At 45.8% G+C, this 17,987-nt stretch overlaps 1 protein-coding gene across 1 annotated transcript in view; it reads left to right on the forward strand.

The window, feature by feature from the left end:
• Window positions 1-17,987, forward strand: part of LOC144762137 (solute carrier family 22 member 7-like) — a 184,249-nt gene that overhangs the window by 133,541 nt on the left and 32,721 nt on the right. Inside the window, exons 5-6 of the mRNA XM_078647283.1 lie at window positions 1,404-1,527; window positions 11,319-11,422. Of these exons, the coding sequence (XP_078503409.1) occupies window positions 1,404-1,527; window positions 11,319-11,422 (228 nt within the window). The remainder of the gene's footprint in view (window positions 1-1,403; window positions 1,528-11,318; window positions 11,423-17,987) is intronic.

Here is a 17,987-nt window from a genome sequence, read left to right on the forward strand (position 1 = left end):
ACCGAGAAGAACTCACCCTTGGCGGACTGCTGGCGCTGCCGCAGCCCTGCTCTGTGAACCCTTCGTCTTGGCCTGCTGGCGCTGCCGCGGCCCTCTGCAACGTGAACCATCATCTTGGCCTGCTGGCGCTGCTGCGGCCCTCTGCAACGTGAACCATTATCTTGGCCTGCTGGCGCTGCCGCGGCCCTCTGCAACGTGAACCATCATCTTGGCCTGCTGGCGCTGCCGTGGCCCTCTGCAACGTGAACCATCATCTTGGCCTGCTGGCGCTGCCGCGGCCCTCTGCAACGTGAGCCATCATCTTGGCCTGCTGGGGCTGCCGCGGCCCTCTGTAACTTGAACCATCATCTTGGCCTGCCGGCGCTGCCGCGGCCCTACGCCAATTGAACCATCGCCTCGGCCTGCTGGCGCTGCCGCGGCCCGACCCCGCAGACTCCTAAGCTCGAGGATTGTGAGCTTCCCTCCTGCCACCTCCTGTACCGATCCGGTACCAAGACTGTCCCGCTACCCCCTTTCCCTACAGAGACTAGAATTGAGAGGACCCTCGAGTCCTGAATCTCTTGTACCACTGATAACCTTGCCGCAAGAACTATATATAAAGAGTGTTGATCTCATCCTTGTGTGGTGTCTATCTGTGGGGAGGGAAGTGACTTGTCTGTACGATCGCCGGAGACGGCTCTCATCGGAGGCCTCTCCCCCAGTATTCGGCCGACCCTCTGGGTCCCCGTCTAACAATGAGCCTTAAACACAAACTCAAAACTAAAATCAAAAACCTTGAAAAATAATCTCACACCAACAATTTTGGATATTCCTTAATTTCCAGTAGCTCTGTGTGACAATACCAGTGGTCTGTATGCTTCAGGCTAACCACAGGTATTTCAGGGGTGGATCTACGCTCATGGCGGCCCTGGGCAGGGAGCGTAGGTAGGGGGTCCTGGAAGAGGGGGTCCGGGTGGGGCGGAGCCCCCCGGAGCTCAGGAGGGGGGGGGGTCAGGGTGTTAGGAAGTGGAACAGAGCCAGAGGCCGCCAAATCCCTGCCAGGGGCTGCCACGCAAATTTGCATCCATCCTCAGAGGATTATTATATTAAGGATATATATTGGTGAGGAGGCCTCTGGGGTTTGGTGGCCCTGTGCAGGTGCACAGCTTGCACATGCCTAAGGCTGCCCCTGGGTATTTCTGCTGCCACTAATGAATGCCCTGAGTGTCCATCTGTTTTGTTTACTCTTTGTACTTCTTTTTGCAAGTCAAACCCTGGTGGGCATCATGTGTGTTGTCTCCAGACTTGGTTGGAGGAGTCCACTTACCATGAACAGCATTAGGAGTTACTTCAGAGTAGCCCACGTCTGGTAGGTTTGAGGAGCCCTGCCTTTCACTTGTAATTCTCTCTCTGCTTCTCCCCAGGTGGGTCCCCGAGTCCGCCCGATGGCTCCTGACACAGCAGAGAGCGGATGACGCGCACCGGTACCTGTCCAAGTGTGCCATCATGAACGGCAGGACAGACTTCCCTACGAAGACCACTCCGGAGGTGAGTGAAGGGTTAATACTGTGCTGTCAAAATATCTCTACTTCCATAACTCAATCACATCTGGAAACAGGCTCAGACACTCAGTACCCAAATGGTGAAGAAAGAAAGTACATAGGGGCCGATTCACAGAACTAACTTCAGACAAAATCCTAAACGTATTACTTTTGGTATTCACAGAAAGCATTTAGTAGTAGTAAAGTTAGGATTTTGTCTTAGATTTGACTTAAGACAAACTTAAGACAGACTTAAGAAAAAATCCTAACTTAAGTCTGTCTTAAGTCTGTCTTAAGTCTCTCTTAAGTCTGTCTTAAGTTTGTCTTAAGTTTGTCTTAAGTCTGTCTTAAGCCTGTCTTAAGTCTCTCTTAAGTCTGTCTTAAGTTTGTCTTAAATTGTCTTAAGTCTGTCTTAAGTCTGTCTTAAGTCTGTCTTAAGTCAAACTTAAGACAAAATCCTAACTTAAGTCTGTCTTAAGTTTGTCTTAAGTCTCTCTTAAGTCTGTCTTAAGTTTGTCTTAAGTTTGTCTTAAGTCTGTCTTAAGTCTGTCTTAAGTCAAACTTAAGACAAAATCCTAACTTAAGTCTGTCTTAAGTCTGTCTTAAGTCTCTCTTAAGTCTGTCTTAAGTTTGTCTTAAGTTTGTCTTAAGTCTGTCTTAAGTCTGTCTTAAGTCTCTCTTAAGTCTGTCTTAAGTTTGTCTTAAGTTTGTCTTAAGTCTGTCTTAAGTCTGTCTTAAGTCAAACTTAAGACAAAATCCTAACTTAAGTCTGTCTTAAGTCTCTCTTAAGTCTGTCTTAAGTTTGTCTTAAGTTTGTCTTAAGTCTGTCTTAAGTCTGTCTTAAGTCTCTCTTAAGTCTGTCTTAAGTTTGTCTTAAGTCTGTCCTAAGTCAAACTTAAGACAAAATCCTAACTTAAGTCTGTCTTAAGTCTCTCTTAAGTCTGTCTTATTTTTGTCTTAAGTCTGTTTTAAGTCTGTCTTAAGTCTGTCTTAAGTCAAACTTAAGAAAAAATCCTAACTTAAGTCTGTCTTAAGTCTGTCTTAAGTCTCTCTTAAGTCTGTCTTAAGTTTTTCTTAAGTTTGTCTTAAGTCTGTCTTAAGTCTGTCTTAAGTCTCTCTTAAGTCTGTCTTAAGTTTGTCTTAAGTTTGTCTTAAGTCTGTCTTAAGTCTGTCTTAAGTCTGTCTTAAGTCAAACTTAAGACAAAATCCTAACTTAAGTCTGTCTTAAGTCTGTCTTAAGTCTCTCTTAAGTCTGTCTTAAGTTTGTCTTAAGTCTGTCTTAAGTCAAACTTAAGAAGAAATCCTAACTTAAGTCTGTCTTAAGTCTGTCTTAAGTCTCTCTTAAGTCTGTCTTAAGTTTGTCTTAAGTTTGTCTTAAGTCTGTCTTAAGTCTGTCTTAAGTCTGTCTTAAGTCAAACTTAAGACAAAATCCTAACTTTACTACTACTAAATGTCTTCTGTGAATACCAAAAGTAGTACGTTTAGGATTTTGTCTTAAGTTAGTTCTGTGAATCGGACCCAAAGGGCCTAATTACGAGTGTGGCAGTCCATTGCACCGCCAAACCGGCAGTGGTGGCGCAGTGGTGATCGTGAACTGCCGCACCAGCGGTCAACACCACCTTATTACAACTGCGGCAGTCAGACCGCCATAGGACCGCCGCAACTGCCAGGGATCCGCAATCCCTGGCGGTGGTGGTCCGAGGCCGCAATATCCTTGGCAGTGCTGCTTCTGATCCGCCAAGCATATTACGAGTTTCCTCACCGCCAGCAGTCTCATGGCGGTGCTCACGCTATTAAAATGCTAGTGGTAAGGACGTTAATGCCCTCTATTGCTTCAGGACCTGAGGATGCATGCAGGGGGGCACATGGTGTGCCCCCGTGTGCATGCACCCAAGTTCCTGCACGGCAATGCTTGCATTTGCGCTCCTTTGGCACTGCCGTTCAAAGGCTCACATATGAGTATTTGAACTGCATGCCGAAGAATCGTCACACCGCCTGCCTGACCAGAAAAATCTGGAGGGCGGGCAGCGGTCGACTTTGGCTGTATGGGGGCGGGGCGCTGACATGGCAGTCCGCTCCCACATCGCCAAAGTCGAAATCGGGCCCTAAATATTGAGCTAGTTCTGATAATCCAAGAGGTAACCAAATTTTAAATAATGTACCAGACCCAGGGTAAACACAGATTTTTTATTCTTATGTGAAACCAAGTAACATTTGAGGTGAGCACAGTATTAATGCTGTGCTAGGACGGTAGCCAAAGAGATGAGTGTTGTGTTAACCGCGTTCCAGAACATTGATACCTAAAGACATAAACTAGATGCTACTACTGTACTGGAACCCATAAACTACAGAAACTAGAAACCACTAACCCGAAGAGTCTAAAGACCAAACTTTGTGCCAGAACTCTGATGATCCCAGAGCTGAGCATTGTGGTAATACTGTGCCAGAATCCAATAATTACAGAGGAGACTGACGTGTTAATACTGTGCTAGAGACCACTAATGTCAGAGGAGACCAAAGACCCAACTCTGTGAAGAACTCTGATGATCCCAGAGCTGAGCATTGTGGTAATACTGTGCCAGAATCCAATAATTACAGAGGAGAATGACGTGTAAATACTGTGCTAGAGACCACTAATGCCAGAGGATACCAAAGTCTCAACTCTGTGAAGAACTCTTATGATCCCAGATCTGAGCATTGTGGTAATACTGTGCCATACCCAATAATTACAGAGGAGACTGACGTGTTAATACTGTGCTAGAGACCCTAAAGTCAGAGGAGGCCAAAGACCGACCTCTGTGCCAGATCTCCGATTATCCCAGAGATGAGCGATGTGATAATACTGTGCCACACCCAATAATTACAGAGGAGACTGGCGTGTTAATACTGTGCTAGAGACCTTTATGCTAGAGGTGACCATAGACTGAGCTCTGTGCCATGAGATGTGTCAGAAGTTGTGCATCAAGTCATCATCAAGCTGCCCATTATGATATGGTGGTGTATCCCACAATTGTCTACAGACCTGGGTTACGATTGGTACAGGAAACAATGGTCCTAGACTTCTTTAAAGCTACAAGCCACTATGAACCGCGACCAGTTTTACTAAGGATACCAGAATGTGTAATTGGTTGGTTATTGAATTTGCCTCTTGGATTTGACTCCTTTATATCTGTCACGAGCATTTTCCTTTTTCACACTCCCCTTGGAGCACCCTCTTTCTCTATTTGGAGCATTGACTATGGTGATCTGTTATAAAAGTAACTAAATAATAAACAGTCACGATTGGAGCGATATTTAGTGCCTTTGTGTCTTTTGAGGATGTTCTTGTTTGCATTGTAAAGAAACTGGTGGTATGTTAATGATACAATACTAATTCTATATGTACCGGATGCCCTTTGACTAATGAATGTTTTTCAACCAATCAATCAATCAATCAATGCATTTGTAGAGCGCACTACTCACCCGTGAGGGTCTCAAGGCGCTGGGGGGTGAAGTGCCACTACTGCTCGTAGAGCCAGGTCTTGAGGTGTTTCCTGAATGTGAGGTGGTCCTGGGTCAGTCGTAGGTGGGTGGGGAGGGAGTTCCCCGTCTTGGTCGCCAGGTAGGAGAATCATCTCCCTCCGGTGGTGGTTCTGCGGATCCGTGGGATGGTGGTGAGGGCAAGGCTGGCGAAGCAGAGTTTGCGTGTTGAAGTGTAGAACGTGAGGCAGTTGTTGAGGTATGTCGTGGATCGCCTTGTGTGCGTGGGTGAGGAGCCTGAACGTGATCCTCTTATTGACGGGAAGCCAGTGCAGGTCTCTCAGGTGGGCTGATATGTGGCTGTGGCGAGGGATGTCGAGGAGGAGTCGTGTGGATGCGTTCTGTATGCGTTGGAGTTTTTTCTGGAGTTTGACTGTGGTTCCTGCGTAGAGGGCGTTCCCGTAGTCCAGTCGGCTGGTGACGAGTGCCTGGGTGACTGTCTTCCTTGTTTCAGTGGGGATCCATCGGAAGATCTTTCGGAGCATGCGCAGGGTGTTGAAGCACGATGATGAGACGGCGTTGACTTGCTTGGTCATCGTGACAGAGGAGTCCAGGATGAATCCCAGGTTTCCTGCGTGGTCATTGGGTGTTGGTGCGGTGTCCAGCGCCGTCGGCCACCAGGAGTCGTCCCAAGCGGATGGGGATCGTCGGAGGATGAGGACCTACGTCTTGTCTGAGTTCATTTTCAGACGACCGAGTTTCATCCTTTCAGCGACGTTTTTCATTCCTTCCTGGAGGTTGAGTTTGGCGGTGGCTGGGTCTTGGTGAGGGAGAGTATCAGCTGGCTGTCGTCAGTGTATGAGATGATGTTGAGGCTGTGTTTGCGTGTGATGGTGGCGAGGGGGCTCATAAGTGAATCATCAAGTAGCCCAGCATTTCTGATGCTGACTCCGAAGGCCTGGTGCTGCCGCCGCGACTAGAGGTGCCCATCCTCAAGGAACCGCTGCTAGATGAGCACTGGCCTCGGAGGCTACAACGGCCAAAGATGAGCGTTCACCCACATGAGTCTTATGAAGCGGTTCTGCTGAAGATGAAGGCCGATCTGTTCGAACCCCGAGTACCGATGAGCGCTGTTCCCGGTCCACCTTCACCGAACCGGAAGCCAGGGGGTGCATAGTCACTGACCACAGCCGCACGCAACCGTTTCACCACACTGTTGGATCAACAGGAGGCTGCTCCCCACAAACTGAGAGTCTGTGCCTGAGCTATCCGCTGAACTATAAATCACATAGGATATAATGGGATTTATATCTCGGCGTACGGGATAACAGTCACCGTTGTGATGGAATAACCCGTCCACGAGATCTTAATCAAGCCCACAAGCTTGTTGGGCCTATATCGAACTTACCTTCGAACTAAGGTTTGGGGTAATTGATAGAGATTCCCCTAGGAGGGCAGACGTTTGTCAAGAGAGAGGAGGAGAAGTGCGCATCATAAAGGGGTTCTGCATTTCACTACAGCTTGTGGGGAGATTGTAACCCTGTACTTAAAGTACTTTTGAAGTGTGTGGTATTTTGTTTTGCTGGATGAGTAAAGTACTTTCGTTTAAATAAAAGATAAGCACTGCTGGGCAGTACATTGTTGTGTGCAAATCACAGAAGCAAAGAGCACACGAGCAATGTTTGCACACCTCGGAGTAGGTAGAAATGTACTACTGGTAGGCGTGAAACTCTGAACCGGGGGCCCGATTCACAGAACTAACTTAAGACAAAATCCAAACTTACTACCATTTCGGTATTCACAGAAGGCACTTACTCATTCCGGTATTCACAGAAGGCACTTACTCATTTCGGTATTCACAGAAGGCACTTACTCATTTTGGTATTCACAGAAGGCACTTACTCATTTTGGTATTCACAGAAGGCACTTACTCATTTCGGTATTCACAGAAGGCACTTACTCATTTTGGTATTCACAGAAGGCACTTACTCATTTCGGTATTCAAAGAAGGCACTTACTCATTTTGGTATTCACAGAAGGCACTTACTCCTTTTGGTATTCACAGAAGACACTTACTCATTTTGGTATTCACAGAAGACACTTACTCATTTCGGTATTCACAGAAGGCACTTACTCATTTCGGTATTCACAGAAGGCACTTACTCATTTCGGTATTCACGGAAGACACTTACTAATTTTGGTATTCACAGAAGGCACTTACTCATTCCGGTATTCACAGAAGGCACTTACTCATTTCGGTATTCACAGAAGGCACTTACTCATTTTGGTATTCACAGAAGGCACTTACTCATTTTGGTATTCACAGAAGGCACTTACCCATTTCGGTATTCAAAGAAGGCACTTACTCATTTTGGTATTCACAGAAGGCACTTACTCATTTTGGTATTCACAGAAGGCACTTACCCATTTCGGTATTCAAAGAAGTTAGGACTCCTAACTTTAGGACTGCTAAATGCCTTCTGTGAAGACCGAAAGTCTTAAAATCAGGATTTTATTCAATTTAGGAGTCCTAAAGTTAGGACTCTAACTTTACTACTCCTAAACTGAGAAAAGTCCTAACTTTAAGACTTTCGGTATTCACAGAAGGCATTTAGGAGTCCTAACGTCTGTGAATACTGAAATGAGTAAGTGCCTTCTGTGAATACCAAAATGGTAGTAAGTTTAGAATTTTGTCTTAAGTTAGTTCTGTGAATTGGGCCCCGGGAGTACGTTTCATCCATGCAAGTTTGCCGATCCCATCACCCCACGCCAAGGCAAGTTAGCGAGGGCCAATTTACACCTCCATGTTATAGCTCGTAGGAAGCTGGCTCTTTATATGACATATCAAAATGAGATGTATATCGTGGAAAGAGTCCAGGGGGTCCCTTATGAGTGGAAAGGGGCTTGCTATGCAATCCCAAAGTGCTCTATTAGGGGGCACTGTGGTCGAGCAGCCTTAGGCTTAACACGGAGGAGTGTTAGACACCTGAACAGACACACAATAGTCAATAAATGAGACACGCGACTCAAGAAGGAGATCCACACCCATTTATAAAAATAGCAAGTATCTTTATATACGTTTACGTATCAGAAGAAAATCGTTCAGGTAAGGACGTTTTTAAATATGAATTCTCTTAACCCCTTCTGTGCGGGGCTGTTTCCCCCGCTGTGCTGGGGTCCGGGGGAGGCGCATACAGCGCTCCGGTGCTCATGACGAGCTGAGCTCGTCATGGCCACACCCGTTCCAATGGAACGCTCAGCACTGCAGGGGAATCAGCCCAGCATGCGAGCGGTTAACGGGACGGGCACGGTCATGACGAGCTCAGCTCGTCATGAGCACCGGAGCGCCGTTGCTCATGACGAGCTGACCTTGTCATGAGCATTCAAGGGGTTAAGTTCAAAAAGTTGACACAGTGCAATTTCTGAGTTCTGCAATGTTATCCTATGGGAGGAAAAGTGTTAGCGACATTCAGGTGTACTACAGCGACTTAAAGGACCCTTGTCCAGGAGTTAAGGTGAGTGGTGGACAGGGTCCAAGGCAGCAGCAGCAGGACACCACCAGCGGCACCCGGACGGCCGGGTGCAGAGGTGCAACACAGCGTAGGGTGCTCATTGTTATCCAATGGAGAATGGTCGTGGTAGAAAAGGCTACAGGAGGGGACTGAGAGGGCAGTCAATTGAAACCAACAAGTGGCTTCTGTTCTTGTGATGTTGGGGGATGTGGGGACACCTTTGGTCCTCTTCTCCTCGGGACGGGTTTCTGGGTGCAGAGGGTCTGTCTCCATCCGGCAACACTCGCGGTTAACGGGGCCTGCCAATAGAGGCTGCAGGCGATGTTGGGGTGTTCACAAGGAGTCACTCCACTGTGGACTCGGCACCTTGAGGGCTTAGGGATCACGCTAACACTATTGACCCACTTCAACACGGTCTGGGGGGCTCGGGTGCTGTTGTGCTTGGAGGCGGTGGGTTTTGGCGGTGCCAGAGGCCTCTTGGTCCTTCGTTTGCTGTCTACAGAATTCAGGGGACAGGTCCACCAGAGCAAGGAGAAGGCTGCCAGTTCTCCTGGGTTTTGGCGACCCATAAGCTGCAAGACAAGTCGGCTTTTGGTGCAACGGTCGAAGTCAGCAGGCAGGCCGGCAGGGTTGGCGCCAAGTCCGTTGCTGGGTCTTCTGTGGTTGCTGTACGACTCTTCTCACCCGTCTTATTTCTTCAGGTCATCAGGATTTGCTCTTCTGGTGCCATGGTCTCCCCCAAATACTGAATTCAGGGGCATTAGCGTAGTGTAGGGTATGTAAGTAGCCAATAGGCTGCTGACCCTTGGCGTCAATACACTCCAACTATGACCACTTTTGTTGGAAGTGGGCATAACCGCGTCCCAGAATCCCTAAGCATGCCATCAAAAAGATGGCTACTTCTGAAAAATGGTGGCTACTTCTCACCCTAGGAGGTCAGAACAGTGCCTCTGTGGCAGGCTGGCAGAAACCAGTCAGGGAGCACACCAGAGCCTGGTACGTTTTCAGGGCCTGCCTCTAAGGTGCCCTCTGGCTGCAGGTATTGGCAAATCCATCACTGTTTGATATCAATCATCCCTATCTTCAATAAAGCCATTACGAAGCTGGGAATCTCTTTTTCACTGGCGTCCATGTATTAAAATGGCTTCCCTGTTCACTTGTACTGACAGTAATAGGACTGCCCAGCACAGGGGCATACCTGGGGCAGGTATGCCCTCACATGTAATATTCACCCACCTCCTTTAGGGCTGTCAGGCCTCCTGTAGGGGTGGCTTACATGTAAGTCATGCAGTGTTAGGGGACATAGTACACAGGGATGTGTGTGACATGTCTTGTTTTCACTTTTGTCTGCACCAAGACACACAACCTGCAATGGCTGTTGTGCATGTGGTTGGTGAGGGGTCCCTTAGGAGGGCACAATACATGCTGCTGCCCTTAGGGATCCTCTTTAGTACCGTGGGCCCTAAGTACCAGGGGTTCCATTTACTAGGGACTTAGGGCCAAATGTATCAACAACCTGATTTGCGATTCTCAAATAGCGTTTTTTAGAAATCGCTATTTGAGAATCGCAAATAGGGATGTATGTACAAAATCGCAATTTTTTTGCGATTTCTTAGTATTCCTTAATTGCGATTAGCAAATTGCGAATCGCAGTTAAGGAATACTTTCCCATTCATTTCTATGGGCCAGGAGGCCCATAGGAATGAATGGGAAGTTATTCTCAATTTTGCGATTCGCAATTTGAGAATCGCAAAGGACACCCTGTTGCACCCCTGAAATTAGCATGGGTGCACATGTGGCGCACATACATGCCCTACGGGCATGTATGTGCGTCACATGGCACTTTGAAAAATGCAAAAAAGTTCATTTTTCAAGGAATTCACAAATTACCACCAACTTGAAGTTGGTGGTAATTTGCGATTCCTTAAGGCCAATTTGCATTTTTTTTTAATGCTTCTTACATTGCATTTAAGGAATCGCAAATTTTGGGATTCCTTATTTTGCATGCAGATTTCATTCATACATACCATTTAGCACTAATGCGTTCGCAAACACCGAAATTCTGCGAATGTTGGAGTTTGCGAACACATTAGTGCTTGATACATATGGCCAGTAGAGAGGGTGCCAAAGATTTCGCCAATCGGGGGAACAACTGTACAGTTTTGGGAAAGAGCTCTGGCACTGGGGACCTTGTTCTCAGGAACCCAGAGGACTTTCAATCGAAAACACATCAGTTACCAGGGAAAAAGTGGGGGTAACCATGCCAAAAAGGGCTAATTACCTACACAGCTTCATCTTGTTCAAGGCCTGTATGCTTGTATGGAACGTTTTACATATAACAGGCACATACGTTTACCACAACCTGTAGAATTATTCATGTCTTAACGCTGGGCCAGATTCACAGAATGAATTTAAGACTCAATCCTAAACTTACTACTTTTGGTATTCACAGAAGTTAGGATTTTGTCTTAAGTCTGTCTTAAGTTTGTCTTAAGTCTGTCTTAAGCCGGTCTTTAGTCTCTCTTAAGTTTGTCTTAAGTCTGTCTTAAGCCGGTCTTAAGTCTGTCTTAAGTTTGTCTTAAGTCTGTCTTAAGTTTGTCTTAAGTATGTCTTAAGTCTGTCTTTAGTTTGTCTTAAGACAAACTTAAGATAAAATCCTAACTTCTGTGAATACCAAAAGTAGTAAGTTTAGGATTGAGTCTTAAGTTCATTCTGTGAATCGAGACCGCTATGTGTAAGTAGGGGACTGTTTAAAGTCCCAAATACACCTCTTGCCTTCCTGAAGTACCAAATGAGCCACTTTCATGATTGATTCTTATTTCTGTAGATGATTCAGAAGAAAGTGACGGTGGAGAACAGGGTCTATTTCTACTGGGACTTAGTGAAGACCCGTCGCCTGAGAATGATCACGCTCTGGGCCGGCATCTTATGGTAGGTAGTTTCTTTTACGGCATGGCTTCCTTGTAAGACTGCTGGTAACATAACATTTGGAAAGTGCACTGTCACCCAGGGGTACCTTGGTGCTGAATAAAAGATGCTTATTGTTATCCGACTCAAAGGTACTCATTTTATTGACCTCGGAAGGATGAAAGGCTAAGTGGACCCGCCGGGATTTGAACCTGTGACCATGAGATCAAACATAGGCCCCTTCAGTGGTCGCATTAGTCCCCGAAGCCACCAGCCACGGCATAAGGGTCTGTGACGGATGTATGACGGTACGACGCGTACCGTCACAACGCGTGCTTTTACAACGCGTCATTTACAACGCAAGTCGTAACCACGACTCGCGTTGGGGGCGCGGATAGTAAATAATATAATTTACTATTCCAACACCAGTCCCCGTGGATACTAGGGAAGGTGTTGGAATAGTACATTTACTATTCTTTATCCTCTAGCGCCCTCCAGCGCAAGTCGTGGTTACGACTTGAGTTGTAATGGACGCGTTCTAAAAGTACTGCGGTGTAAAATCCGCGTCGAAAAGGATGTTCCCCGTCTGGGACTACCGGGTATTGCCTGTAGGTGTAGCTCAGTGGCTCAGCACTGCCTTTCACCCAGTGACTCCATCACCATGCTGAGTACTTCTGTCTCCAGAAGCAGAACTCCAGAGCTAGCAGTCAGGTAGAACTGTCATCCTCACAGAGATGTTTCTTCAGCAGCCATCAACAGAGCTTAAGGCGACGATCTGAAGCTTAACCACGGCAGCAATTCCGCCGGAGTGCGGCCGTTTAGCGGAGTGGGCGGGGCCGCGTCGGCCAACGGACGTGCGCACCACTACGGAGGTAGTACTCACGACGGCCATTTGCCAACAAATGCAGCAAAGGGGTTACCGCATTTGAAGAATAAATATTCAGGTCTCATGGAAAACTCTTAGGTAGAGATATGATGGAAACATTAGTGAAAATGTTAGATGGTGTAAGACACTGCATCCTTTCTAGGCCAACTGCTGTAAACAAAGTCCCTACTTCGATGTTTATTCATATACGGGCACATGCATCCTTGTAAATTGCATTCGCAAACGGTGCGAATCGCAAAATTCGGCCGTTTGCGAATGCAATTTACAATTTTGGGATGCATCATGTCTTTTTATTTTTTCACAATTTAAGAAATCACAATTATGTTGCGATTTCTGAAATTGCGATTGCAGTTAAGAAATCTCAATTTGCGATTTCTTAAATACAATGCATGACACTTTAAAAATTGCTAATTCGCAAATAGGGAGAGGTAAATTACCATGAAGTTGACCTTCATGGTAATTTGCGAAAACAAAAGTGCATTTTTCAAAGTTTCATTTTACACACACACATGCCCTTGGGGCATGTGAGTGTGAAAAATGTACTTAAAGTCAAATTTCAGGGGTGCAGCAGGGTGTCCTTTGGACCCCCCCCTGCACCCTTGAAATTGCATTCTCATTTTGCGAATCGCAAATTGCGATTCGCAAAATGAGAATGACTTCCCATTCTTTCCTATGGGCCTCTAGGCCCATAGGAATGAATGTAAAGGGATTCCTATTTGCGATTCGCAAATTGTGAATCACAAATAAGGAATTTTAAGAAATCGCAAAAATATTTGCGATTTTTTGATGCATTGCTTTTTGCGAATTCTTAATTGCGATTCCTTATTTTTCGCAAATAAGAATTCGCAAAAAGCAATATTGATGCATGTGGCCGTACGTCTTATTGGAAATCCAAATGAATTCTTAAACATTGAAGTCCATTAGGATTTATTGCCAAAGGGGCTGTAACAAAGTCAAAACATGGAAAAGAAGTTCTGCAAGAGAGAGCTGCCCAAGATCACACAGAGTCAGAGATGAAGAGATCTTATTATGAAACTCTGCAGAAGATAGCAGAGGAAGACATTGCTTATTAAGTAAGGACACTCCAGGCAAGTCACCATTGGTATGTTATCTTATGTTCTGTGGGTTTATAGAGTGCACTGCCACGCGGGAGGGTATCCTGGTTCCCAGCATCCAAGGCGTATCATTGATGATATAAATATCAGACACACACCCCATATAGCTCAGAGGTTTCTACATTTCCCAAATATGTGATGGCAAGCTTGTACCCCAGCCTGTTATAATAATAGACTGCACTATACACATAGGGCCTTATGTATCATTCAATATGCGATCGCAAACTTCGGCGTTTGCGATCGCAATTGGGCTTGGTGGTATGTATTAATGAAAAACTGCCTTGTAAAATAAGGAATTGCAAAATTTGTGAATCCCTATTTTGCGAATGCATTTAAGGAAACGCAAATTGTGATTCCTTAAATGCAATGTAAGAAGTACAGAAAAAGTGCAATTTGACCTAAAGGAATCGCAAATTACCACCAACTTCAAGTTGGTGGTAATTTGCGATTTCTTTGAAAAGTGCATTTTTCAAAGTGCAATGTGCACCCAAGCTTATTTCAGGGGTGCAACAGGGTGTCCTTTTGACAGCCTTGCAACCTTGAAATTGCATTCTCAATTTGCGATTCTCTAATTGCTAATCGCAAATTGAGAATGTCTTCCCATACATTCCTATGGGCCTCTAGGCCCATAGGAATGAATGGGGAGGGTTTCCTTAATTTAGAATCGCACTTAAGGAATATGTAGGATTCGCAAATCTTTTTGCAAATCCTACATACATCTCGTTTTGCGATTCTCTAATAGCGAATCTCTAAAATTTGCTATATGAGAATTGCAAAACCAAACGTTCATATATATGCCCCATAGAAAACATGAGACAATAGACATGACAAAATGAGTGGACAGTGACCAGACACAAGCTTTTGAGGCTACGAGCATAGGGTAGAGGCCATTAGCATGCTGGACAAGCAGTGGACATTAGACATGCAGACCTTGCACCCTTGCCCGCCCTTTGCAAATCGTTTCTCATGAGTCCAGTTGACACCACCGGCCGACAGATATCATGTAAAAGAAACACACCAAGTGGACAAGATGCACCTGGAATCAGCTGGAACTTACTTTACCTCAGCCCACTGGCTGCTAAACCCTCATGCATCAAACTGGACCCAGGTACCACAGAGCGCCCACCTGTGCCCGGGAGATGCCAGTCTGGACACACTTCTTTCATGGTGTGGGTTCTTCCGCTCCTCGACACGTACTTCTGTACACAGCATCAGGGTCCGCAGTGTTCGGTCACCAGGATCGGGACCCCTCTGACCAAGTCACCCATCATTTCCATGAGGGTCCAAATGGGCAAAGGGATATCTGCCCCAGTGCCCATCATCAGAGGGACGAGGTAAGGATGCCTCCTTTTGCCGATTTATTCTTCTTAGCAATGGAGGCCTTCCCAAGTCATGCCCATAAAGAGTGTCTGTTAAGGATTGACCAGCCATGACCAGACTCACCTGTCCTCATCAGCAGAGGGGGTGTGACCAGTCATGGCCAGACTCACCTGTCCTCATCAGCAGAGGGGGTGGACTGGTCAGACTCACATGGCCTCATCAGCAGAGGGGGTGTGACCAGTCATGGCCAGACTCACCTGGCCTCATCAGCAGAGGGGGTGGACTGGTCAGACTCACCTGTCCTCATCAGCAGAGGGGGTGGACTGGTCAGACTCACCTGGCCTCATCAGCAGAGGGGGTGGACTGGTCAGACTCACCTGTCCTCATCAGCAGAGGTGGCGTGACCAGTCATGGCCAGACTCACCTGGCCTCATCAGCAGAGGGGGTGTGACCAGTCATGGCCTGACTCACCTGGCCTCCTCAGCAGAGGGGGTGTGACCAGTCATGGCCAGGCTCACCTGGCCTCATCAGCAGAGGGGGCATGACCAGTCATTGCCAGGCTCACCTGGACTCATCAGCAGAGGGGGTGTGACCAGTCAAGGCCAGACTCACCTGGCCTCCTCAGGAGAGGGGGTGTGACCAGTCATGGCCAGGCTCACCTGGCCTCATCAGCAGAGGGGGTGAGGCCAGTCGTGGACAGACTCACCTGGCCTCATCAGCAGAGTGGGTGTAGCCAGTCATGGACAGGCTCACCTGGCCTCCTCAGCAGAGGGGGTGTGGCTAATCATGGCCCAACTCATCTGGCCTCATAAGCAGAGGATGTGTTAGTCTACTTACAGGGTGTGTGCTCTCAATGGCCCGCAGCTGTGGAGAAAACTAGGAGAAGGTTGCAATGACAACCATAGGGTTAACTCAATGCAATGCTTGTCCTTTCTCTTTCCCCTTATTCTCTGTTCCCCTACTCTCCCTTCTCTTTCTATCCTAATGGAATGTTCCTTCCAGTTGACGGTGCTTTGGGATTCTGTTAACATTCCAACTGACATCTCAGACTGAAGATCTGATGGTGTGCTAACAAACCTACTAACAACATTGTGGCCTTTTTTTACTTATTATAACCCTGGCGACGAGTGGCTGTGAGGGGACAGCGACACCATCACCCCCTATTTGATGTACTCAGTCCAGAGCCTGCAGTTTTCATCTCAACGAGTAGTGTCTGAGAGAAGACAGACCCAGCACAGCAAGCCTGTCCTCAGGATATTGAAAGGCTGATGGCAGATACTCATGAATATCTTTAAGATACTGTAATTCATTGTGTGGCTGGCAATTGTGAAATTTTGCCTAGCCATATCAGGAGGATCTGTTAACTCTCAAAGATAAAATATAAAAATTATCCACCCAGTAACTTTAATTTCTGAGAGGTTGTTAACCTTTTCATTTAGCGCTTTAAGTCTGTCTTAAGTCTATCTTAAGTCTGTCTTAAGTCAAACTTAAGACAAAATCCTAACCTTCCTACTACTAAATGTCTTCTTTGAGTTCCAAAAGTAGTACGTTTAGGATTTTGTCTTAAGTTAGATCTGTGAATCGGCCCCGTAGACTTTATCCAGTTTGGGGAGTGTGACACCTTTAAGGACCAGCACATTCTGCTGCACAATCTGGGGATAGAAGGAAGGAAAATATATGAAGACATAACTCAGACAAAAGAGGATGGAGGAGAAGAGGAAGAGGACCAAGTAAATGTGTATCAGGCTTTTGGGAGAATAATAAATGTGGTGCTAGAAAGAAACAAATATTTTGTAAGTATTCAGGGATAAGCAGAAAAGGTAACTGCTTATATTGCTCCTTTAAAATGATTTTTAATATGTGTAATTTTGACTCCTTTACAGATTCCTTAATTTGGGATCAGTTGGTCAGATGTATGCACATTCCCAAAGAACAGGAGAAACTTATCTTGCAGAATCTAGACATAAACAGTCTATTGATGTGGTAGTTGGGATAGAACACACTGCAAAGGGTATGAAAGAGATGAGAGCAAATACTGGAAGTCAATCAACATCTCCTGCTGAAGTGAATGTCATAAAAAAACCTGGAGGTCCAGTCTCATACAAAACTGATGACTGTCACAAACATTATACCAGCAAAAAGTGTGATTTTCACAAGCAAGCAGCAGCAAATGAAAAAACAAAATGTTTCTGTTGGGGTAACATTGGTCATCTTGCTAACTACATACATTGCCAAGCCAGAACATCTACATGTAGAAAATGTGATAAGAAGTCACATTTTGTCAGAGTCTGTAGGAACTTTCAAGGCAAACAGGTGCAAACAGGTGCACATGGTAGAACCTATCAAAAGAAAAAAAGAACCCTGCCTAAGGGTTTGGAACGAGGTCCAGCACAGGGATCCTAGAATGTCTTAGGAGCCAACTCTGTCTTCTAGAGCCACATAAAAGTGCAAAACATCAAGTGCTTTTATATGAGCATTTATAATTTATTAAATCTTCAAAATCTAATGAATAGATATAGCAGAAATAGATCCATCTTTACAAAATATTACTAACAATAAAAACAGTCCCACACTACCCACATCCCATTCATACACACACTCTGAGCACATTCACACAACCATTCTTTCAAGATTCAAACCACGTATGCTCACACTGATGCACAGACGCCATAACATGAATTGAAAAAGGTGTACAACAATTCATAAAATCAAGGGGTGCTGGGCAACTCAAAATGAGTCACGGGTCATTGGACCTGGTGGTTGCAATGGAGATACAATACCCCTGGAAGGCAGGGTGAAAATGAGAATCTGTTTTAAAGCCAGAAGCGCAATAGGAAATGTATACATCACAAAAAGGGAATCAAACTTCTGGGATGGAAGCATTAGAAAGATTTGGGTATAAAACCATATCCTAACAGTTCTGATCCTTGCCTTGTAGTAAATCCTTCAATGTGTGGGGAAGAGGGTTGCAATAATTTTGCTGAGGTGTACTCAGACAATTTACAATTACTGAAAAACTACCACTATCACAACAAATGTGACAGCTATTGTACACAAAGTCAAAGGCAGACCCATTCCACACCTCCTTCACACACCATTCAAGGAAGAGCAAGATAAATTACACAAACTAAATGTAATTGAACAAATAGAATGCTCGGTGTGGTTCGCTCCGATTGTAGTTGCCTGGGAAGCCACCAAAGGTCAAATTAGATTATGTGTAGACCTCAGGGACTTAAATGATAATATTTGGGTGGATCGTCATCCATTA

This window comes from Lissotriton helveticus, chromosome 6 (assembly GCF_964261635.1).
Source record: "Lissotriton helveticus chromosome 6, aLisHel1.1, whole genome shotgun sequence".
NCBI lineage: Eukaryota > Metazoa > Chordata > Amphibia > Caudata > Salamandridae > Lissotriton > Lissotriton helveticus.